The 24,671-nt window shown below is 48.4% G+C and overlaps 1 protein-coding gene across 7 annotated transcripts in view; it reads left to right on the plus strand.

The window, feature by feature from the left end:
- EXOC4 (exocyst complex component 4) overlaps positions 1-24,671 on the plus strand; it is a 394,149-nt gene that overhangs the window by 98,614 nt on the left and 270,864 nt on the right. For all 7 annotated transcript variants that reach the window (XR_006414572.1, XM_044428719.1, XM_044428745.1 and 4 more), the window contains 2 exons: positions 17,724-17,869; positions 22,216-22,304. Coding sequence is in view for 6 of the 7 variants with exons in the window: in XM_044428719.1 (XP_044284654.1) it covers positions 17,724-17,869; positions 22,216-22,304 (235 nt within the window). In the remaining variant the exon portion in view is untranslated. The remainder of the gene's footprint in view (positions 1-17,723; positions 17,870-22,215; positions 22,305-24,671) is intronic.

Raw genomic sequence — 24,671 nt, forward strand, 5'->3', positions numbered from 1 at the left:
ATTTTATATCTGTTTCTCAGTGCTGTAGAGACAAATACACCGATACAGTTTGCAGAAGGTCTCTAAAACGGCGCTAGCATAGAAAATGCTTTTAAACCTGGGTTGTTGGGGTGAGGAGTTAAAAAAAACCTTGCCACGTCAGGGAAGACTGTGGAATGTCGCTTTCATTCTCCACAGGGGAGGTCCACCGTAGGTGGGCATGCATCACGGGGTTCTCCAGACCTGCACCCTGAAGGAGGGTCCCAAAAGGCAGGCAGCTGTATTGATCCATGCCAGCTCATCCATTTTAGGAAGTTCCCATCCGCACGACCAACAGGTCTTTTGGAAAGCGAATGAGCCAGAATTCCCCATTCATGACCAAAATACTGTTGGCAAAATAACGTTGCTGGAAAAATTCATTTATCCCTGGCTACTCTGAGGATTGCAGCCCGACAGAGGAAACCGAGATGCCTGAGGGAGCGTATGTTGACATCCCTTGCCATAAAAAGGCCTTGGGGCCATGCCCCGTGAGCCCAGGGCCTGACTTATTGCACTGCTGGCCAGTGCCCTTTCTCCTCCAGTGCCGTTTCCCCCACGCGGAAGTCCCACACCGTTAGTCCCACGCTGTACCCAGACCTCTCAGCCATTGCAGGGGCTCCATCTCCTGGTAGAACGACGGCAGAAAAGCCCCGGGGACTCGCAGATTCTCTGCCTTCCCCGTCATTGCGCTGCCGAGAGCCAGGCCTCACCCACATGCGATGTGGGCAGAAGCATCGAGTGCACAGATACCTGGCCAGCCACCTGTCAGTGCCAGTGCTGCCGGTCCCTCACAATGAGCGTGCACCCCGTCCATTCTCACCCTTGCAGCGCAGCTTCTTTCGCTCGAATAAAGCAGTGCAGCTCCGTGCTGGGAAGGCGGCAGTCCCTTCCAGACAGGCACGTCTGCCTCTTTATGCCATGTCTGTGTGAAAGCACAGAGCGAGGACTGCAGGCCAGGCTGCACACGCCGCCCTGAAACTAATGGCAACGGTGCTTTGCCTAATCCCATTATGGCCCCCCCAGTATCATTAGATGTAAGCGGCGCTGTTTAGCTTCGCTTGGTAAGTCAATGAAAGGAAGGCTGGCGAAAGGGCTTCCTGATGCAGAAACCCACTTGGGCTTCCGCTGTAACGGAGCATGTTTGGGAGCGTCATAATCCGCTGAACGGTGGCATTTGGGTAGCCCAGTGTTGTGCTTTTCATAGCAGAGTGTAAATGACAAAAGAAGTGTGGGGTAGAGCAGGAATGGTTCGTGTATGTTGTGCAACTTCATACACTGATGTGCCCCCCCCCCCCGCATGCACACTTCAAAGCGGCATCTCCTGAATCTTCCCTTTGCTGTGAGCTCCCCCCTCTGGCATCAGTTTCCTGTTTTATTTTTTAAAGAAGCTCCATTGAAGCAAGAAAAATCTTATCTAGCAAGCATGAACTGGAGGCGGGCATGCTTTCGGAAGAGGTGGGAAGTTGTTTACTGGCTGTCCTTCCATGCAGCTGACATTGGTGCATCAGGCTTGGACTTAGTGATAACTTAGGTGTGGAGGAAGGTGAGGCTGCCGAGCACCGGCGCCTTTGTGCGGTTCCTTTCCGCTTTGCACGGGGCTGGTGGAGGCAAAGCTCCAATGGTGTGCTGTTAACTTGTGGCTTCGAGTGGCTGATTGTTTTCTGGAAGCTGCCTTCATGTGTTGTAGGCTTGTCTCCGTTCCTTTGACTATCCAGGCTTGTGTATTTCATTGACTTTTTTTTGGTTAAAAATACATTTGCATTTCACTCGTCTTCTTCTATCAGACTGGCATGCATAGGGGTTCCTCATTTTATCCCTGCAATGAGCCTCTGGGGTAACTAGAATGAGAGGGGGTTACTGCTCATCCCTTGAGTTTGACCAAGTATTCGGAGGCCTTTGGGTATGTCTGGAGAACCAGCCTTGGTCGATTGTGCTGTTTTAATACCCATAATCCAGTGGGGTAGATCCTACTTTACCGGGAGCTAATGCAATTGAACCACCATAAGAAAAAGTTACCAAATGCCTTACATCTTCTGACAGACCCCAAAGCTGGATCAAAAGCTTCTGAATTTGTTGTGTTTTCTGATTTAAAGAAAGGAATTCTGGCAGGTGCTATGTTGTGCCGACTTGTGCCTTTAATTCGCATAGAATCGGAGCACGGCAGAGTTGGAAGGGGCCTGAGGGTCATTGGGTCCACCCCCCTGCTCAGTGCAGGGCCCCCGGTCCAGCTGCATCTCGGGTGCCTCTAGCGTGGGAGAGCCTGCCACCTCCCTGTATCGCTCACCTTCAGTCTCACTATTCAAGCCTTTTCAAAAAGACCATCGTGCACGTATTTGCACTAATATTGGGCAAGATGTCACGCCTGGAACTTCCCCTAACCTCCTTCAGCCCCACTTAACGGGCGAGCACAAGGGAGCCTCGGAGAGCATCCTCGCCATGGAGATTTTTGAAAGATGAGGGAAGGTGGTTTAGTCACAACACCGATCTTCTGGGAAACGGATGCGGCTGGTTGCTAGGAGACCATGGGGCAGGTGGGTTTTTCAGTGGGAAGGGGAAAGTCCTTAGAGAGGGGCTCATCGGGGGACCCTGCCAGCCTGCCCCCTCTCTGGTGCAGACGTGTCCCAAGCTTTTGTACCAGTGAGATTCAAATCCTGAATGAAATAGGAGCCATTCTATTGGATTCATTTTATTCTTTGGCTTTAATATTCACATTACCTTTTACGTGCACACACACGCAAGCTAAAATGAAGGGAAAGATGCGTATGTATATTTGAAGTCTGGACAATTGCCTTTCCATAAAGTAGTTTCACTTCATTCATTCATTCATTCATTCATTCATTCATTTATTTTTCAATTTATATCCTGCCCTTTTCTGACAGAAGGCTCAAGGCAGCTTGCATCATTCTCTTCCTCCATCTTATCCCCACAACAACAACCCTGTGAGGTAGGTTGGGCTGAGCGTCTGTGACTGGCCCAAGGTCACCCAGCTGGCTCCATGGCTGAGCAGGGACTCGAACCCAGGTCGTCTGAGTCCCAGTCCCATGCTCCTAACCACCACGCCACACTGGCTCTCATACCACATTTGGCAGATGCTGTGTCAATCCTAAAGAAAGGAGGGGAGTTCCTTTCATGTTTCGAGAGAGAGGATATTCTGGCTGCTAATACTTCGGAAGTGGTCCTATGAGAGCAGCAGGAGCTCCTCCCTCGCCTCCTGCTGCTTTGGCGAGGGGGACAGGCACTGTCTGCCACCATCCACGGGGCTCAGCAATAATCCCCGCTTTCTGGAGCTGGCCGCCCAAATAGGCGCAGAATCGCTGCAGCGTGGTCTCTGAAACTCCCAGCGCAGTCCATTGCCACTGACCGTGGTGTCCTCTGGGGGCATCAAAAGCCACCCGGAGATTCATCCCTCAGGTCAACCCTAAGCGGTTTCTTTGCCAAAACCAGGCCTGAATTCTGAAATGGATCCAAATAACCAGTCTTAGCCAGAGCGTCTGGAGCTGATAGCCCACCCACTAAAGGATCTTGCCTAGCAAAGGTACATTTGCCACTGGCCTAATGTTTTTAGGATTTTCTGGCCCAGAGACAATTTCTTCAGGAGTGGCCTCACTGCTGCCTCTTTCAGGAACCATTCCTTCTCACAAGGAGGCAGTAATCACCTCCCTCGCCCAACTGGCCATCCCCTCCCTGCTGGTTTTTAAAAGGTATGAAGGGCAGAAATGGTTGTCTGAACTTTGGTAGTGTCCTTGAGGCTTACAGACAGTAGGGCTGCTTGCTAAATCTCCTACTTTCAGGTGTTTATTTAGTGCCACTCAGAAATGGTGGACACAGAATGGAAGTTTTCCTTTGCTTTTTTGTGTTTGTAAAAACATTCCAACTGAGGAAGACTGGGGAACAAATTCTTTTTATTTACTACATTTCTGTTCCACATTTCTGCTTTCTGGGCAGCTCCTAGAAAGTAACACCATGAAATACAACATAAGGTACAATACAGAGGTTTGAAACTACAGTATAAAATTAAGAACCACACTCAAACCTGGCAGCAATATGATGGTTTCAAATTCGGTGACACATCTAAAACAGCAGAAACTGGGCGGACTAAAATGCCTGGGAAAACAAGCAGCTGTAAGAAACCCATTCTACAACCTGGGCACCCAAGCAGAACGGTCTTAGTAGCCTCCCGAGTCATTTGCTTTGCTTGAGGATCCTGGAGGACAGCAGAAGACACTCTTTGTGTCTGGGCAGGTAGATATGGGAGAGAGAACCCTTGCATCACATCTGGAGGATGCCCTGTCTTGGTGGCAACTGTTGTGAGATGTCTCCAGGGGACAGAACCCTTTTCAGTCAGATTTACGAAGGCTCTCGCTTTTCATTCATTGATACGTCACTCATAGCTTCTGAAAGACCGTCAGTTTCCAAGGCCTGTCGTGCTGAAAATGTGCTGGAAAAGTGGGTGCCAGGGATATTCCGGAGATGTGAAAGACTCAGCAACGGCATCTGGTCAGTGGAGGAGAAAGGGTGCATTGCCGAAGGTGTGCCAGAGGAAGGAAAAGATTTTTAAGGGTAAACAGAGCGGAGGAAATCCCAAGGCACTTGGCCCCCGTCCTTCTTGCCATAGGAATATTGCACATTTTTTACTGAAGTGCCTGATTAAATTTGACATTTGAAAATAGAACTTTATGGAGAAATAAGTACTGTACTTCTTAGCATTTTAATTAAGATGTTTAGTTCCTGTCAAAGCTTGATAGTTCTCCCTGCTTTTCCCCCCACCCCACCCCACCCCACCACCTCTGGGTTTAAGGGCGATACGTCTCCAACTCCTGAAATTTCTGAAACCTGTACTTAACCTTTAATCGTCATTCCATTTACACAGGAGTCTGATTAACAACTTTTTAAAGTTCAGGAGCTTGGAGTAAATGTAACTAAGCCCCGTTTTTGGAGTCTGTTATTAAGCAGTGGAATTTTAATGAAGACTAAGGGCACATATTGTTACTCTCTTGACTGTAGTGGGATGTCTTAAGCAATTAGTTGGAAGGATGAAGAACATGAAATATACTGTAATATCCAAGATTTAACATGCTTGGTATTTAAACAGTTTCTTCCTCTGCCTCTCCCTGTCCCCCTGTTCCTAAGTTGTAGGTACCAGTTCTTCAAGGTTTTTGTGTCTCACCCATATGTCCTCTGTCCTGACACGGACATTTGTATAGCTGAGGAATCTGGGTGGGCACTATCCCCACCCCCCACCCCATCTCAGCACACATGTTCTTATTTGTTCTTTATTTATTGGTTTTTTATCCTGCCTCATTAGTCAGATGGTTCCCTTCTTACTAATCAATAATCAATAATAATAAATGTCCTTATTGGGTTCCTGCCTATTCCATCGGCTCTTTTTCACCCACCATTGTGCCTGCTATGGGGAAGTTTCCATCATCCTTCGGATGGCATGATTTCACTTTTGCAAGGTTATATTCAAATGTTTTTTCTTCCCTCGTTTTCTTCTGCCTCTTGCATTGAGAGTATGTGTCATTATCTTTTCATCCAAGGGTTATATGGCCTTGAAGTACCCCTCCTATACATCTTAAGTGTGGGAGTTCGCACTCATTGACAGATGAGTGTTCATTTAGCTTGCTTTGTTTCAGACAAGACCATGTTGTTGACGTCTGTGCACAGTGCCAGGCATTCAGAAACAAGCATCTTGAATAACATCAGAGAGACTGTTGGTGGTGCCTTGGAACAAGTGTTAGAAGTGGAGGGACCCTTACCTGCTGTGGCCCAGGAGAGGTCTGTTTGCATGTTCCAGTGGATCCTTAAGCTGGGGGGTGAGAGTTAGTGGAATCTGCTTCATTTCTAGCAAGAACTCAAACCACAGTCCATCCCAATCCTCCTACCCCAGATGGTCTCCAACACCCTGTGTAGCTAAGAAGGTCTCCCAAAATTGTTGTTGTTGTTAGTCGTGAAGTTGTGTCCAACCCATCGTGACCCCATGGACAACATTCCTCCAGGCCTTCCTGTCTTCCACCATCCCCTGGAGTCCACTCACGCCGACAGCTTCAGTGACTCCATCCAGCCACCTCATCCTCTGCCGTCCCCTTCTTCTTTTGCCTTCAATTGTTCCCAGCATCATGGTCTTCTCCAGGGAGTCCTTCCTTCTCATTAGGTGGCCAAAGTATTTGAGTTTCATCTTCAGGATCTGGCCTTCTAAAGAGCAGTCAGGGTTGATCTCCTCTAGGACTGACTGGTTTGATCGCCTTGCGATCCAAGGGACTCACAGGAGTCTCCTCCAGCACCACCATTCAAAGGCCTCAATCCTTTGGCGCTCAGCCCTCCTTATGGTCCAGCTTTCACAGCCATACATTGCAACTGGGGAAACCATTGCCTTGACTATACGCACTTTTGTTGGCAAGGTGATGTCTCTGCCTTTTTTCTCCCAAAATGCTCATGTCTTAATCATTGAATGCGCAAAAGAAGTAGTAAAGGTCCCGGAGATTGCTCTCCCTGGTCTCGTTGGCCCTCATTCAAGCAGCTGCTCCGCATTTGAATTTGCTGATGCCATTTGAACCTGCCATGCTAGTATCGATGCCTGAGCCAGTTCAGATAGTGCCAACACTGGAGGGTGAAGTAAAGGAAGCTGCTCTTCCTCTGGATTGGAAAAGGACCCACAGGATCACTCCCCACCCTACACCTATTGACACTGGGCTGGCTCTCCATCTTTGATGGCCTCCTAATTCCGGCACCCAGGATGCAGAGCAGAACCTCTCCATGCTCAGGATGGTCTCCTGTCTCCAACTGGGATAGGCAGTCTGAACAGGCTCTGCCTCCTAGGCATATCATTGGAATGCTTAGCAGTCTAGGTGTCGTGAGGCACAGTTCTCCTTCCAAGTAAACATGCTACTCCCAGGTTTCCTTTCACAAGGCTTTATTGTTACCTGTCTCCGAGTTCACCCAGAGTGAAGTGTTGAGGCCTCTCTAACACCCATTTCTTTATACCCGTTTTGCCTGTGCATTGCAGCAGGCAGGGTGCTGTGAAACCTCACCTGGCTCCCATGGATCCACCAACTGAATCTCCCACCAGTGCGGCCTCCTAGCGGCCAGCATCACCTCCACAGAAGGAGGGACCTCTGTGTCAGACGACTGCTCAGTTCCTGCTGTGAGACCTGCCCAGCCCCCGACTCTGCATCTGGTTCTGTTACTGGTAGACCAGGACTCTTGTCAGACTGGGCTGTCACTTTCATGTCCTGTTGTGCCATCTCCCTGTTCCCACAGACCTCCTTGTTCCCCAAACATTCCCTGACCTTGATGTGATTCTTGGCTGATACTGAGGTTCCACAACAATTTTGTCTTCACTGTCCGAGCTTGAATTCCCATCTAAGCTGTGGGCTGCATGTGTGCTTTCTGGAAGCTTTTCCTTGTGCCCACACACCACATTGGGAAAGATCAAGGCATTCACTGATGCTATGTTGTCTCGATACCAAAGCCAGGTCCCTTAATTCCATCCTTTTGACCACCTGCTGAGGAGTTACTCTGCCTATCCTGGCTGTTCTCCTCCTCCTTTCAAGCAGACCAGGACAAAGGCTTTCTAACTCAAAGGCTTTATTATGTTAAAGCTGTCCAGCTAGAATGGCTTTAAAGTGTAAATGAAGGCTATTGTTGAAGTCAATAACAAAGGAAACAAGAAAATTTAAGACTACTGATCCTTAGGGCAAAGCAGCTTAGCGATAAGAAGTTTATCCCTTCTCTTCCAAACTGAAGTGAAAAAAACACACTACCAAGGGGAATCTTCCTCTCTAAGAGACATAGAAACAGAGCGAGTCAGAAGGGGCCTCCCAGGCCACCTAGTCTGACCTCCGGCACCAGCTGGCTCCGCTCACGACATGCCCACCATGTGCATGTCACTTGGCGCATGCAGTGCTTTTCCACTGGGCAGCCCTCTTAACTGGGTGCCATGCCTGGGATTAATAATGGTGGGTCTGCCCACCGCCATCTCTGCATGCCCACTAAACTTTCTCTCATTGGAGATGCTTGGCTCCTTGGGTCCACTGGCCTGGGCAGTTCCACTTGCAGGCACCTTTGTAGGAAGGCTGAGCCCAATCCCTGGGCCGCTTTTCCTTGCTTCAACCACTGGGGGCTCCTTTGATGCATGTTGCGCCACCTGTCACCTGCTGAGATAGTACAGGAGCACTTGCTGTGCTAACCCTTACCTTGTTCCACCTACAGACAGCTGAGTAATCTTTGCTGTCCTTCGAAACCAGCGATGCAGTGGCCTCTGTTCAGAAGGCATGAGCCAGTGAGGAAGATGGGGCTTGGTCAGCCAGCCCCTTCTGCAAGCGGTGAAACTGGGCCTCGCTGAAGTTTCTCAGTGGGCAAATAGGTCTGGTAATATTTCATTTAAGGAACCCACTACAGTGCCTGCCTCTGAATTACTTGTTGGGGTGGGGGGGCATGGCACTTACTTTAACTGGCTCAGAATAAGGTTCATGTGAAGCAGAGCAGCATCTGACGGTTCTAACCCCGGCTCTATATTATACTAATTGTTCCATGGGGTGGAAGTAATAATCGTGTCAGCTCTTGACAATGAATATAGGAAGAGGAAAAGGGACTTGTCTGGTTGTTCTGCCTCCCCCTGCTCCATCCACTGTGACCCTTTACAAAACCTTTGCTTTGGAGATTTGCCAAAACATGGAGTAGTTGCAGTTTTCCCTGCCTAAGTAATATCAGTGTAGGAAATCATGGTGCATGAACCGTGCTTCTTGGTGGGTGTTGGCATTATCTGTTCATATGGTTCTTAATCTGTTGGCTTGTTAAAAAAAATTCATAACCATCCGTTCTTACTTAAAAATACAATGGATAGTTTGTCATTATATATCTGTAGGGGAAGGAGCTGGTCGTCTTTTTCTTCCTTTAAGAGTCCCTGTGTTTTTCTTTCATCTCAACCTCCAACTGCTTTTAAAGTGTTTGCGATCAACTCAACAAAGGACAGAGTCATAATTAATTACTGTACTCATGGGTGGTGCTGCTTAAGAGACTTAAATTTGGTATAATACACTTGAAGGGATGTTTTGATGGGGAGAGCTTTGAAGAGTGACAGCTGACAGATGTCTGGTGCTGTCTCTCTCAAGTTCTTTAACCATTATCAGTCTGTGTCTTCCTCTGCTCCATGCGCATTGCTTAACATCCTACAATTTGGGGGGTTATTTGTGTTCTGGCTGCATTTCTTCTGTGGTTAGTTAAACACATAAACTACTTGATTCCAGTAGGTACCTAGACTAGGTGAGTAATTAAGACCGAAAGCTCTGTTGGACAGGGTAATCAATTTAAGGAGCAATCCTATGCAAATGGTGCAGGTCCTACAAGTCCCAGCATGCCGCACTAGCTGTGTTGGGGGGAAATGTAACCAGTGGAGTCTTTATTAAGGCCAGCGCTTTTTAAGCTAATCATAAATGATCTGAAATTTGGACTAAGTAGTGAAGTGACCAAGTTCGCTGATGATACCAAACTATTCAGGGTGGCTAAAACCAGAAGGAATTGTGAGGAGCTTCAAAGGGCTCTCTCCAAGCTGGGAGAATGGTCATCCAAATGGCAAACCCTCTTTGGTGTAAGCAAGTGCAACGCAATGCATGTTGAGGCAAAGAATCCCAACTTCAGGTTATAGGCTGAAGGGATCTCAGCTGGCAGTAAGTGAGCAAGAAGGGGATCTGGGGACAGAGGTGCCAGTTCAGTACATATGCGGCTGTGAAAAAGGGTAAATTCCATGCTAGACATAAGTAGGAGCAGCATAGAAAATAGAACTGCCAAGATCTTACTCCCCTTATACAAATCCATGGTGTGACTATTTGAAGATTTCACTGGGTTAACTGAGGAAGGCAAATTATCAGTGGAGGGGTTGAGAGTTGAGGAGCTGAGAATTGTTCTTTATATTTTGAAACTAGTTTTGTTCTAGCGAAAGGAAGGAAGGAAGGAAGAAAGAGTACAAGATGGCCCTTCCTTTCAAGGGCAAATAACATATTCGAATGAGCTGTATGTTATCTCAGACTTTCATTTTTCAAAAAGGCACATATGAAGTGGCTTTTCCAATCTGCAGATTTATTGAAATTTATTTGATTAATTTGGTTAAAAGCCAGAACATTAGCTAAAATTAATGGGCTGTTTGACAGGTCTACTGATGATGCTTAATTTTGTGTATGGTGCATCAAGGCTGCAATCCTAATAGCATTTTGAAGGTGGAAATAGCACTGGATTTGCCACTGCTTGTTTGGCAATTGTCCCAACGGCATCTTACTTCTTAATAAGATTTCCAAGACAGGTCCACACAGACCTTTACCCTCAACTCTCCAACCCTAGCCGCTAGCCTTGCTGTTTCTCTTCCCAGTGGCTTTCCTTGCTTTTTCACTCCCTTCCCTTCCCTTCCCTTCCCTTCCCTTCCCTTCCCTTCCCTTCCCTTCCCTTCCCTTCCCTAGCTTCTAGCCTTGTTTGCTCTCTCTCACACACCCTTTTACCTTGTTCTTCATTAGTTGTGCTCTTTCTCTTCCCTCTTCCCCTCTCATCTTTTGCCTTGCTTTCTCTTCCTGCTTGCCGAACATCTGATCATTAGGAGGTTCAGGAGCAGGAAGGAGAACCTGGTGCCCTGGCATTTTTCAGGTTCTGATATATGGATGCCATGTTGGGAATCCTTGTTTTGGAGCTTTATGGCACAGTAGAACTGTATCAAAGTGCAGCTTTCAAAATGCGTTCTAGGCAATTAAGAGGATTCCTCAGAAACATTTCAGTTGTTCTTCGCCAGTTAGAAGAGAAGTAATGGGCACATGGCTCAAAATATGGTTCCATCCACCCTTAGGTGCACCCAGCACTCCTCTGGGGCACTTACAGAGTTCACACAGAGCAGAGACACGTCCTGGCATGTGTCCAGCTTACATCACACCCGAATGTCCCCCGCACACGCAGGAGTTCTGTGCCAGTGAGCCAGGATGGAAAGAGTCCCACTGGGTAAACATCTGAAACACGATTGGAGCACCTCAGCCCCAACTGGGGCTTCTAAGCTATTGCCCCTCCCCAATTTCTGTGATTTTTTTGGGACGACATTGCCTAATTGCAGTGGGATATGAGATTCTTTAATTTCTTCAGTAGTTTTACTTTCAGAAGGGCAGCTCCCTACCTCTGCAGAATTCTTACGGGGAGAAGGATAGCATTGCTTACCTATTTATCTTGTGCTAGGAGAATTACTTCTGTCTCCCATTTTGCAAAACAAGGATGTTTGTAGGTCTATGCTAATCAAGCAATTAGTGTTGACAATGAATATAGCAGGATTGGTATGCCTTCCATTAGCCAAGCATTTCTTTGTTTAATTTTTGTTACTCTACTGAAAATATTGCTTTAGTTCTTATATGATAATGGACCCTGAGTAGTGCATTAAGATGACAGCACTTGAGGATATTTTCCTTTTAAAATGTATCTTTTCAGTGGATTTCCTGGAAAAGGTGAAATTGACTCACAGAGTTTGCATGACAAAAGTACAGGCAAGGAAGTAGAGTCCCCATGTGCCCCCTGTGTCATTTCCTCACACTTATTCTTCCTTGTCTTCTAATCTTTCAGGAGACCTCAGCCTTTATTACACTAACCCTTGAGATCTGGATGTGGAACAGAAAATTTTCCATCACTTAATTCTTTTCATGGAAAATGCTCTGTTTGAGAAGTTCATTAGTAAAAATAAATGTACGCCAGTTGTAAATACAGCACCGTGCAAGTGTGGTATTGTTGAAAGTGTAATTAATGCCTTTCGGGTGATCTCTAGCCAGTATATGAGAGACGGCATGAATGTTATTGAAATGTAAGCCACCCAGAGAGCTTCGGTTACAATATATAGATGATGATGATGATGATGATGATGATGATGATGATGATGTCTCTGTGTGAAAGAAAGCCAGTCAATAGTAGCAGTAAAATGGAAGGTGTGGCACCCCTCTTGTCTAGTGCTGTGCCCGGTGATGCTTTGACACCAGCCGGCCTCATCATTTCCTCAGGAGTTTTGCCATGTAGTGCTGTGCAGACATGGCTCCGGTGAGCTCGGTGTAGCTCACTCCCAGTTAGGTGTGCATGGGATTGCAAGCAAGCCCGGGCTGTTTCAGTACTTGGGCCTTCCAGGATGCAGCAGTGGATCCTGTTCCTGAGCGGTGCCTTGGTCAGAGCCCTCCCAGCCGGAGGTCAGAGGATGGGCCCCCAGCCTTGCAGGCGTCTCAGGCTACAGAATCAGCTGTGGGGCCTTTAACAGTTGGCAGCTCCTCCAGGAGGGACGGCGCTGGCATTTTCGGTCTTGTCAGCTGACATACTGCTTCCTTTGGCTTTAGCTTGCTGCTGTGACAACGTTCTGCTGTGCTGGTAGGAGAGGATCCAAGCATCAGGACCATCTGAAGCTATTCAAGGTGGTCTTTTCTTCCTGCCTGGATTTCCCTTGAGCTTGCTATCACCTTCCTATGCCAGCCTCAAGGGACCAAGGACAGGACAATTTTTAGGTGCCTGGGTTGTTACCGCAGACCTTGTGTTAACCTTGTGGGCTCCCCTCGAAACACATGTGTTGAGCGTTAGCATATAAATGTGATCAAATAAATAAAATGCGTTTCACAATTGGATTTCTCTCAACTTTCTCTTGCTATAATCAGTCTTCTTGCTAGTTACGAATTATACAGTGATCAAAAATGGCAAAAATTTAATGTAGTGAATTACTTTGCATTGTTACAAGACAGGATGGGTATGAAGCAATTTGTTCAAGGTAAAAGGAAGCAGATTGTTAGGGATTGCTTTGGAAGTGTGGGGCCACTAGGACATTGGAAGTGCCCTAATTTTTTCTGTGACATAAACTTTATTCTACTTAGGAGTACTTAAGGTTAGGTTCTGCCAGAATGCTTTAATTTTCTTTATCTTAATTATTGTAATTTTATCGGTCTGGAATTTCCCTATTTTTAACTAATTGTAATTTTGTGTTTTATTTATTGGCTGGTCAATGACCAAATAAAGCATTCATTGATTGATTGATTGATTGATTGATTAGGGGTACTTAAAGTGGCTAACAGTGCTACAATAATTTAAACAGCCATTTGGTTCAGCCTCGAGATCTAGGTTTTCATATGGGCCTGCTTGGAAGGGACATGCAGAAATGTTGATCCCAGAGCAAAAAAGGTTCTGCTCTTTGGGCCCAAAGAGAATGTATTGGAAGGCAGATGCTGCTGAGGTACCCAGCTCCTAATCCATTTAGGGCTATTTAATTATTTGTTATATTAATATCCCACCTTTTTTCCTTTCCAAGAACTCAGGGCAGCTTAATAATTCTCCTTCTCACAACTTCTGTTGTGGGGGTGGGGAACAGTTACGAAGAAAATGATATATACGTTCTGTGGATATTTATTTATTTATGGCAGGGGGAAGGTACAAAGGTGAGCGATGGCCCGCTTTCCACCCAAAGTGGTGCTCAGCACCGTGCAGGCAGCCATGCGACAGGCTGCAGAAACTAGCTTTCTTCATACTATGTTGTGTGTGTCCATTGCGAACCCCTTTGGATTCAGAACCCACGTTAATCCCAACTCTAATTCCCCCACTCCACGTGCACCTGTCTTCCTTCTCTCTCGAGGGTGTTGGGGAGCCTCTGTGCAGGGGAGGAAGTGTCGGTCCACGCAGCTTTTCTGAACTCCCGCAGGTCTAGCTGAAACTTCTGGACGTGCCCTCTTCTGCCTAAGCGATACCCTTTGAAGATGAGGGAGCCCTGCTGTGCCTCTGCTCCCAAGTAACGCCTCTAAATCGCAGCAGCCAAATTGTTGTTACATCTTCGGTGCAGCCCAGTTGTGGGTTGCAGAGCATCATTGGAAGACGACGGTCATACACCGTGGGAGAGCACATTCTTCTGCCAGTAGTTCCTGCCTCTTGCTAGACATGAAGCAAGACAGTAGAACCTCTTTCGGCGCTGCACCTTCCCCTGCTTATGCCGTGAGCCTTCCCCAGCCTGGTGACTGCAATGCCAATCATCCTGAGCCAGCGCATCCATACTCCGTGAGGGTGAAGGGAGTTGTGGCCCCTCAAATTTGGAGGACGCTGAGTTGCGGAAATCTGGGTGGACTCAAAGCCACATGCTTGTCTGAATCGATTCACGCATGTATCTGCATGCTGTCAACATGTGCTCGTTTCTGAATGTTCACCTGGCAAAATACCGCTTGTCCAAATGCCAAGCATTTTCCCTTTCCAGATCACGCCTCTCCAAAATGGACAGCTCTCTTATGCTAGGTCACTTCCTAATTATGGCATTAAATTTTAAAGCACCATGCTACATTCTCTAATTTTTGCAGACTAACAGCTGCCCCCTCTGGAATACTAGGGTTTTAGTTTTGGTTTTGGAAAAGAGCATTTTATATTTATCTATTACATTCCTATATTACTCAACAGCTGCTGCTCTTTGGGCAGTTCACGACAGTGGTAGCCATAAAATCAGCATGATGATGTTCAATATAAATATATACAACTAGTGTAGAATTTTTTTTGTTTGTTTAACTGAGATAAAGCTTATCAGTGGTGCAAAGTTTTAAAATACAGTCACAGATTTAAAACAGAAACTGAAAAAATAATTATGCTTGAAGTCTTTTCACTGTCTTGTCCGGATTTGTATGCCATTAGTGTCTAATACACGGATGGCTAAATTCAACCTCTGTTGAACAGGAAGTCAGAAGTCCTTGTTATAGATGGATGGTATGCTTCAGACTGTACAGCCACTCATAAATCTTGCTCTTTATGCATTTGATTAACGTCTAACAAAGATTTTGATGGATGGCTTTGTAACGAATAATTAAACATTGTAGGACCAAACACTGGCAGCCTTACTTCTTCCTCAGGCAAACTCGCCTGATCAGCGAGCAGAAAAAATAGGATTCTGCAGCTTTGCATGTACTGCAACCTCTGACTGCTAAATTCTAGCTGAAAAATAGAATACCTACTTCTGTTCTTTGATTACATGCATACCATTTATCATTTCATATAGTTTTATAGAATAAAACAATTGGAAAACCTGTTAGGTCAGGACCAAAACCTGACAATGAAGTTGGGTTGAGGGCTTGAAGCAACTTTTCATAAAGCAGCCCGAAGAAAATCCATGGTTGGATATTTCCTTTATTAGGACCAACCAATGCATCCAGTCTGCCCAAGCTTTTCATCAGGTGAGATGGTACAAACACAGAGGATGGGGAGAAAGAATAGAAATGTCCTGCATTTTAGCTGCTTTGTCGGCGATCAACGCTCCGTAGGGCTGGTCCTGCAGGGTGCTAATTACACAAACTTCTTTTGAAGGACTCTGTTCCCAACCAGCTTGTCTTCCTGTCTGTGTTACATTTTCTGTGACCTCCTTCCCATTTCAGGTTAACATTCAAGTCCCTTGAGTGCCACCTTGAGCTTCGCAGAAAACAAGAGGCATTCTTGTCTGACAGACATGTTGGGAAAGGACCAGAAACAGACGCTGGGTGGGAATGGTGTTCTTCCCCAGCCCACGAGCCATTTTGTTTCAGATGCTAGATGCCAGACTTGGGACAGGCCGTGTGGGTGCCCAGCTCTTGGCTTGAGCTCACCTAGAGCTTGGCTTGTCCTCATTAAGTCTGTATGCCTGCAGAAGCAGACCAGTAAGGCAGTCCCACTAACGCCTGGGAAGAGAGGGAATGAAACTTGTGGATGAGGCGGAGAGCGCCGTGTGTCTGGCCAGCCTCTTCCCCTTTTGGCAGCGCAGTGCACAATTCCTCTTGCATGAATTGGGTCCGGAGCCCGTTGAGTCGCACCGGCCTGTTATCTGAGGGGCTCTTTCAGCTTTCCTGCGAATGAATATCATTTTGCCTCCTCTTATTGCCGTTGTGGTGATTACTTTGTTCCTGCTGAGTTGTGCATTACCCAGAAGATTGCAGTCATGCTGCATATAAATGGATATCATTCTCTCCTGACTCACCGCGCAAGCTTTTTCTTTCGGAAGAAGAAAGAAGGTCTTCCAGAAAGCGTCAGCACCATTCCGTGCATTACATGGTGGCGCGGCTCACTGCCCACTTGACTGCGGCCAGCCCCAGCTTTCTGGCGCAATTTTGAGCTTCAGAGGCCTTCCTGATTCTCACACTGCGTTATCGGCTGCGCTGAGCACTTAAATTGTAGGCATGCACCAGAAAGATACAGAGCAATTCCTCCTTTAAAAGTGAACTGAGCAAGTTGGTAATTTGCTGTGAAAAATAGCCGCTTGCCTTATTTTCCTTGCCCTGGAATAGGAATGCATTAGAAGTCTCTCTGCGGTGGAGTTCTAATTGAGATATTTACGGATAGCAATCAGGTTATCTTTATTTAATTCTCGGTTGTGTCTAATTAGCAGCTTAGTACCATTGGCCCGGTTGTTATTTTATGGTAATTTGTTTAAATAGGATCCTCACTTGGCTGGTACCTTCCTACCGTGTTCTTCTCCGCGGCCAGGCAGCTTCCTAGCAGGGTTGAGGACGATACCCTGTCATCGCCCTGTGCTCTCCTAAGCCCCAGGTGTTGTCAGGATCCCCAACCTCTTGATCAGTGTCCGTGGATTGCCCTGCTACTTCGCCTCCTCGTCCTGCACTGGCCTAGCATCAAACGGACAGACGTCTCTCGTTTACCATCAACTGGATAGGCTAATTGCAATGACTGAACCAGTCGGTTAAACCTTAAGGCGTCTCGACAGCACAACAGAAGGCTTACACTGCCTTATCATGGCCTTCCATGACATTTTGGGCATTCTCCTTTGATGAGGGTTTGTGAAGACTTTGCGTTTGAGAGAAAGCGAGCCACAGGGCTCCGTGCCAAGGAGGCGTCATGGCCAGATGGATGCAGGGCCATGGAGTGACTGTGCCCTGCTGCTTATCTGAAGACGGCAGTGCAACGTTTGCCCAACACAACAGGCACTCTCGAAATGAAGGGCGACAGATGTTTTCTGGGGGGAAACTTCGTTGCTGCCTACCCCCCTTCCCTCCGACAGCCTTTTTGGCTAATAGGGCAGGACAGAAATCAATCAATCAAATAAATAAATTTTCTTGTTTGGGAGTTCAGAAGAAACTTTTACTGAAACAACCAACATTTATAGCCAGTTCTCCGAATTTTCCACATGGAGTGACTTTTATAGAGTAATGGCTGATTAGGAATTTCAGATAGTCCCTGAGTTACAAGTCCCCAACTTACCAACAATCCGTACTTACAAATGAACGGCCATGAAGCCCATTAATTTTAAAAAATACTGTGGAAAATAGTCATTACCATAGAGAGAGGGAGATGCCTTCCTGCCCTACCCATCTGGAGAGGGAAATCTCTCCACCATTTCCTTGCTGCTAAGAGGAGGCACGGGTAAGTTTGGGCAGCGGGGCTAGAGATATTCATGGTTTTTCCACTTCACGGGTGTCCTGTGTCCCTAACCCCTCCAGATGTGGAGGGCCAACTTTACATGATTGAACATGCATACAAATTTGACTTACAGCCACTTTTTCTCAGGTTGAAACTGGTTCGTAAGCCAGGGCCTGCCTGTACCTGTTTTATCAGTAAAGCCAAAGGCCTTGGGTGGACAAGTCTTTTATAGGGTGGTAAACTGTTTGTGTCCATATCTTAGCTTTACTATGTCTCCTACTGGTCACACGAGGCTGTTCACAAAACCTTTTGAATGGGTTACTTGAAACACTGTTCTTTCCATTTCTCTGCAGATGCTGCTCACGGAGTACTTGGATATGAAAAATACACGGACTTCTTCAGAGCCATCGGCTCAGCTTAGTTATGCCAGCTCCGGAAGGGAATTTGCAGCATTTTTTGCAAAAAAGAAACCCCAGAGACCCAAAACTTCTCTCTTCAAGTAAGCCGCTCACCTTTTCTTTCCAAATTATACTTTGCGTTGCAATTAGACAGTCTAGGAGTCTCCGGCAGAGCCCTGTGCTTCAGAGTAAACCAGTATTTTGTTAGTCTAAATGTAATGGGGAGTGCCACAGATACTCTTGTTGTGTGGAAATCAGACATATGCCCCAAGTGGAGTCCCCCATTCACATGTTAACTAGAACTCTCCCTTGCCTGGGATTTCTAGGAGCAGGGGAGGTAGAATCCTGGCTGAGGAAAACCAGTGGTTGACTCTAGCACTTGTCCTTTCCCCGGAATGCAATGCCAGTCTGCTTTCCCATTAACATGCGAGTAGAGCCAGAAGGGTAGGCAGCCCCCGTGTCCCTTCTAGGCTCAGCAACTGCTGCAGAGGAGGGCAGGACTGCTCTTTCCTGTTATTCTCTGAAGAAATAACGGAGGCTGCCAAGACTCCATCCCTACAATCCAGGTTTGTTTCAGAGCTCTCTGCCTCTGATAGACAAATACTTTCACACAGGCTTGTGCAGGAATGCCAACAGAAAGCTACTGAAGGACAAGAGCAAAGCTTGAACTGTGATGTTCGTTGTGCTGCCATGTTCTTTGGACTTACCCCAGGATTTTCTGCTTGGCCCATTGTCCTTTGATGTTCCCAATCACTGCCATGATGTAGTCATTAAATATTATGTTGGCTTCTAGGCTTCGTCCAGCCGTCCATTTCTAACCTCTGCTTGATCATCTCACAAGATGTTTTGGAGACCAGTAGACCAGAATACAACACATTAGTGGAAAGTGGTGTATCCATGCTTTAAGTATTAGTAAATTATGGGCAGGGGGAGGCAAATTGGCTGTTTTGGAGTAACATTTCTTGGTTTAAATTTCTTCATATATCTTACAGTGTTGTACAGAATGAAACACCTCCTCTATCTACATGCACTCAGTAAAATACCTGTGTGATTTATTTTTAATCCATAAAAGGGACTATAAATTCTGAAAGTGAACACCAGCTAAGAGGAGCAGGAGTTAAAACTCCTGGGACTAAACACAAGGGACTAAAATGTAGAGAGGAGGCGAGGCAGAAAATTCTGTTCAGATCTGAGCATTTGCACAAGCCTTGTGCTACCTGTGCGCTGGCGGGTTGCTGCCCTTCTCTGCTTTCTTAGCATGGGTGGTGAAGCCAGCCGGGAAGCTTCAGTTAGCTATAGGTTCCTGTCACATGTGAACCAGGATCTGCTGGGAATGAAAGCGGCAGTTGTTCTTGGCACATGTTGCAAGGCTGGGGTGACACTGACTCTTGGGATAAGGACAGTGAAGCCTGGGAAAGGAGGTCTGCAGACACAGAGATGGCGGAAGGGGGAGCTTTCGTCTCCAGGCCGCTCTCTTCAGGCAGACGCTGGGAACTGAGAGGGTCTGGGGTGCTGGGCAAGGGCCTGGGAGAGGAGCCAGGCCTGATCCTTGGCCCCATGACATGGCACCGGGAGAGTAGGCCTAGCTAACTAGAGGGTCTGCATACAGCTGGGAGACTTGTGCATTTCCAGAGACACACTCCCCAAGGCATGGGGGCCAGGGTTACTCAAAAGGAGGGTTCTTGGAAATAGTTTCCAGTTAAGGTTCAATGAACTACTCTGTGCATGCTCAGAGACTCTTTGCTGGCTACAGCTTGCTTGGTTGTACATTGGAAATAAAGAGCTTTAGTTATTATTTACAATTTCCAGATTTTCCCGGAAAAGTAATATCCAGGAAGTGTTCTCTCAGTGTTCTGGGAAAGGACAAGCAATTGGTGGGGACGTGGCCAGGGAAAGTCGAATATGGGATCTTGAAACTTCCTTGCCGAACTTCTGCCTCTGCTCTGGCAAAATAACGGAGTCGGGATGTTTTCCCTGCCTAGGAGATTTCTGGGAAGAAATACCCTTTTCTGGCAGATGTGCCGCACACTCACCGGTGGCGCGAGGTGGCAAGCAGCCTGGCGTGCCCTGCCCAGCGGGGCCAAGGGCAGGGCCTCCGCGCGGGAACACCTTCCTCAGATGGAAGGCTTGGCTTATCGCTCTCCGAGCGATCCCCGGCTCTCCCCGTCCCCTGCAGCTTGGCATGTTAACACCTCCGCGCCATTGCTTCAGCGCGCTTGCTTCCGTCTGACAAAAACGAAGTAAGGCATAATTGCTTAATGAGAATAGCATGTCCCTTGCTGCTCACAGGCTTGTCATCACTCTCACTGCAACGGCGGCGGCCATCCTTGCTGGGCTCCGTGGCTGCATTATCTGTCAGCTGTCACGGCATCCGCGGAGGTTTCTCCGTCGAAAAGGCATTTTTCATCCCTTTGGAAGACGCGCACCTTTGATCATGCCTCCATGGTGCTGTTTGTCCTTCCCTCAGTGTTCGTCTCATCAGACAGAGGCAAATGCTTCCTCCTCCTCTTCCTCCTTCCCCGTTTAGAGGGCCACCCACCTGTCAGTAAACTGCCTGCTTTTTAGTTTGCCCACTTGAGTAATAATCCAACCAAGGCCGGGTCCTGCTGCAAGGCAGTCTCGGGTGGCCCAGGCCGTATTTTTCAGGAAATGCAGCAGGAGGAATGGCATTCCGAGTCCTGCCTCATGCAGTGGGTCCCTGGTGAGCAATGGACCTGAATCACTGCTCTCTGTGCATGTACTCTGGGCAGTTTACTGCAGCCAGCAGATGCTAAAAGGATGTGTGCTTTGGGATCTGAAAGGAAAGGGACCTGGGACTGGGGCTGTGGGGGAACCTTGCCTTTCTTCAGAAAGGTTGAAACCAAAATGGTAAGGACAAACACATTGCTGTGAACAAGTCACATGTAGACCCTTAGGTTCCAGCAGAGATGCCTCAGCTATCTAGAGGTCATCTTTTCGGATGAACTGTGCCGTCTCTGATCTGGTTGAGCCTCAGGTGATGGGAGCTTCCAGCCTCCTCCCTGCACCCACGCCAGAGGGCAAGAGGGGAATGTGCGGAACCGGCCGCATCCCCACAGCTCACAGGCTTTCGTGAGGTCTGAGTGCTGCCATGGCGGGGCACTGGGGCCGGCAGAGTCTGGCATCGATTTAACTATCAAGGGGCACTTAGTCTGTGGGTGCGCTGGAAAAGACATTCAGGCTCGCTCTTGGATGACAGCTGGATGAGGCTTGTACTGCATTGTAAAGGTTGCAAAACACGGAAACGGAGCGAGTCAGAAGGGGTGCCCTGGGCCATCTAGTCTGACCCTCGGTTCCAGCCGGCTCCGGGTCTGTGTTGCTAAGTTGCCACAGTTCTGAGCTAAGAAAACTGCATCTTAGGATCAGGCTTTTTACATTACTATTTTAATTAGATGCTCTGTTCCTTTCCTTTCCTTTCTTATATACCATGTGGATAATACGTATAAGGGGAAGGGGCTGGAACCAAGGTAGGTACACTTTTTAAAAGGTGCATCAACTTCCATTGATCTGGAGACTGCCACTGTCTTGTTACGGTGGCACTGTTCTCAGTCCGTGGAAAACCAAGGGCCGGGGCCTGGACTCCCAGGCTGCCAGGAGGAATCTCAGCATTGGCTTTGTTGGCCACCTCATCCATCACAGCACACACAGCAGCACATCGATGTGGGTAAATGTCCGAGTCAGGATTGTGCAATGGGCAGAGCCACGTTTGCCTGCCCCGGGGGGGGTTGTGGTCTGTCTTCGCCATGGAAGCAGGAGCAAGGAGAAGAGAGTCACCTCCTGCCGGGGCTTCCTCATTCGGGTCTGCTTCTCCTGCTGGAGGCAGCACGCACGAGCACCAGTGCATGGGGGGCAAGGCAGTGGAGCCATTGGCACATAACTGCACACCCACCCACGGGCGACCAGCCAAACCGTGCTGCCCCCGAGTGGTCTGCGTTCGGATGCCACAGCCAGCAGAGCGGACTGCGGGTTGCTAAGCTGAGTGTGGGGCTCAGTGAGTTCCGCTCCACTTTCGGGATAAAAAGGCGGGCCTTCTGCTTCGTATGCAAGCAGGGCAAATGAGTATAGCTTTTCTCTTCACGTTATTATGTATTTCATTCTATTTCTATGCTGCCCCATAACCTGCAGGCTCTCTGAGCAGCTTACAAATGCTGGAACAGCGTAAAACATACATTATGCTGGAGCCAGGATGCAGAATGAATTCTGCAAAATGGTAACTCTAATGGCTCACAGGGCAGGGCCGTTGTCAGCCGTACAGAGAAGAGGAGGCTGGTTGGTTTTGGGAGGCCCCTTCCCTTGTCCAGAGGGCTTCTGCCAATATCTGTCGTGTGCCTTCTTGGAACTGCCTTTGGCTTGGGTCACCCATAGAGTAAAGCTCTGGACTCTGCGGTCTGCCTGTAACGCCTGTGGTGCACTGTGCTTCTCCCTGCAGGTTTGAGTCCTCTTCCCACGCCATCAGCATGAGTGCTTATCTGCGGGAGCAGAGGAGGGAGCTGTACAGCAGGAGTGGAGAGCTGCAAGGTAGGCAAGAGAGCCCGTGCGGCATTGTGGTGGGGGAGCCAGAAGCCCCCAGGGGGACGTGGGGGCGGCCACTGCCCCTCAGCCCAGCCTGCCCCACAAGGAGCTTGTAAGTGGAGCCGTGCAAGCCACCTGGGATTCCTCACAAGAGGGAAAAGGTGGGACATAAAGGTGATGTAATAATAATTATGATAGTATTTGCTTTGACAGCAGTTGGCTACTGAGCCATAAATCTAAAATAAATCAGAACTCTTTTGAAATGGATAATCAAACTCTGCCTAAAACTTCAAATGTGTTAGTTACCTCATGATTTTGTGTTGGGCTCACTGTGCATGACCAGTCAGATTTCAAGGAAAGGTATTACAGAAATATTGCCAAATTACAAATGTTTTTGCACTCCACTTTGTATAAAAGTAGAGCAGGGTTCAAAATGTGATACTCAGTAATATACTCAATCTGTGTTTTTAGAAAAGTGAGCCTGGTAATTTAGAATTCAACAGTTTTTCTTTCAGGATGATGGTGGGCTTGGCTGAACAATCTTTTCCATTGTGTGGTTTAGTGTGTATTTGTCAAAGAGGTGGCTCTGCTGTAACGTGGATCTGGAGCCCTGTGCACTCCCAGCGCAGAAGCTTTGGGCGGGCATGGCCCCTCCCCCCCCTCCCCCAGCCCTTTCCTGACTCGGGGCAAACCACAGTTTGCTGATGCACATGGAACACCACACTGTGGCCGCACTCAGAGCACAGAAGAGGCTGGGAGGAGAGGGCGGAGACGAGGAGGAGTCCAGCTGCCTCCTTGTGCATAAGATGTGGGGGAACATGCCTGTTGGAGCCCATATATAGGGCTGCAGCCCCATACCTACAGCCCCAGCCCAGGAAAGTCCACGAGGTGCCCCGTGCAGGGGAGCGAGTGTTGTCCAAACAGGAAACCCCGTTTATTTGTGCATTCGGAGGTATTTACGTGGTGGAGATAATTACTTCTGTGTTCCTCCCCTCTTTTTCTTCCCTGCTTCTCCATTTGGCCACCCTTTGCCAACCAGCCTTGACCTTGGTTGAGGAGGTGCGCCTTGCACTACCTGTGGCGGCGATGGCGCGCGCACGCTCCATGTCAGCATGCTGCAGTGGTGTGAGACTGAATGTACAAGTTGGGAAGCACAAAATGGGCCTAGAAATTCCCGAAAGAGACACTTTTATTGAGAAACGAATGGCCTGGTTCTCTTTCGTCATACAGAACATTGTGGGCAGGTCATCGTGCAGGCTGGAGGGCGGAAGGTGATGGCTCGATGCAGTGGAGCGCCTTGACATGGTGCGTGAAACGAGGTATCGAGGGTTGTAGTCACTGGGTGGCATTTGTTGCTGGGTTGCAATAAAGCTCCCCGGAATGGGTCCCTTTCACGTTCACGGACTTCCTCTCATGGTCAGTCCAGTCTTGCAAAGTGAGCTGACCCGAGAGGAAGTCCACAGACACTGGCAGAACGAAGGTAGTGCGACTGGAAAGCCCCTTCCATGCAGTGCGAGGGCTCAGTTCCTGGTGCGCGCCCTGTGAACACTTGGTGCATTTGCCAGGAGCATGGGCTCGGGGCCGCAACGAGGTGGACTGGAGGCTGGGGGCTGAGCTGCGTGGATCCATCCGATTCCCAGCCCCAGTACGGATTCTTCCACATCCATGCCTGATAGCCAAGTTCTGGGGGTCATGAATATAGATGAAGGCATATGCCTTTAACCACCGATCTTAGAAGCGCGAACTGTCAGCTGTAGGAATCCAGGGCATTGTTGCTGTACCCAGTGGTTAGAATTGTTGATCGTAGAAGAGGAGAGTTGGAAGGGGCCAGGGGGGCCACCGGGTCCAACGCCTGCTCTTGCAGGGCCCCGATTTGCACCGTGCCACCACTTAACGTGAGTCAAGCTTGTTTCCGGGAGTGCTTATGCCCAGCAGCGCTTGCGACGCCCACTCGGGCCGCTCCTCTTCCCCTCCAGTCCAGTGCTTTCCTGGAGCACAGCCTTCAGCGGGGTGGCGGCTGTGTCCCGGTAGAGGTGAGGAGGTAGTGGAGGATGGCTCCCCTGAACAGGCACGGAGGGCCATTCCACACTGAGCCCAGTGGGACCACCCTGGCATGCGCGATGCCACTTCCAGGCAAACCTGAGCTCCTGCGCCTTTCTTTCAGGCACTAGCCCCCGATGCTCGGGAGATGGACTTGGGGAGGCACGTGGCGTGGGGTGCTCTTCTGACACCTCAGGAGGTGATCACAGGACGCAGCTGGGCAGCTCTGCTTTAACAGATCAGCTTGCGGGTGCTGGGAAGGGATGAAGCCCTGGACCTCCTCCACATCCAGAAACAGGGAGCAGGGCGGCAGAGCCTTCCGAGCAGGGCGCA

The sequence above is a fragment of the Varanus komodoensis genome, unplaced genomic scaffold, assembly GCF_004798865.1.
Source record: "Varanus komodoensis strain SLA01 unplaced genomic scaffold, ASM479886v1 scaffold1, whole genome shotgun sequence".
Lineage (NCBI taxonomy): Eukaryota > Metazoa > Chordata > Lepidosauria > Squamata > Varanidae > Varanus > Varanus komodoensis.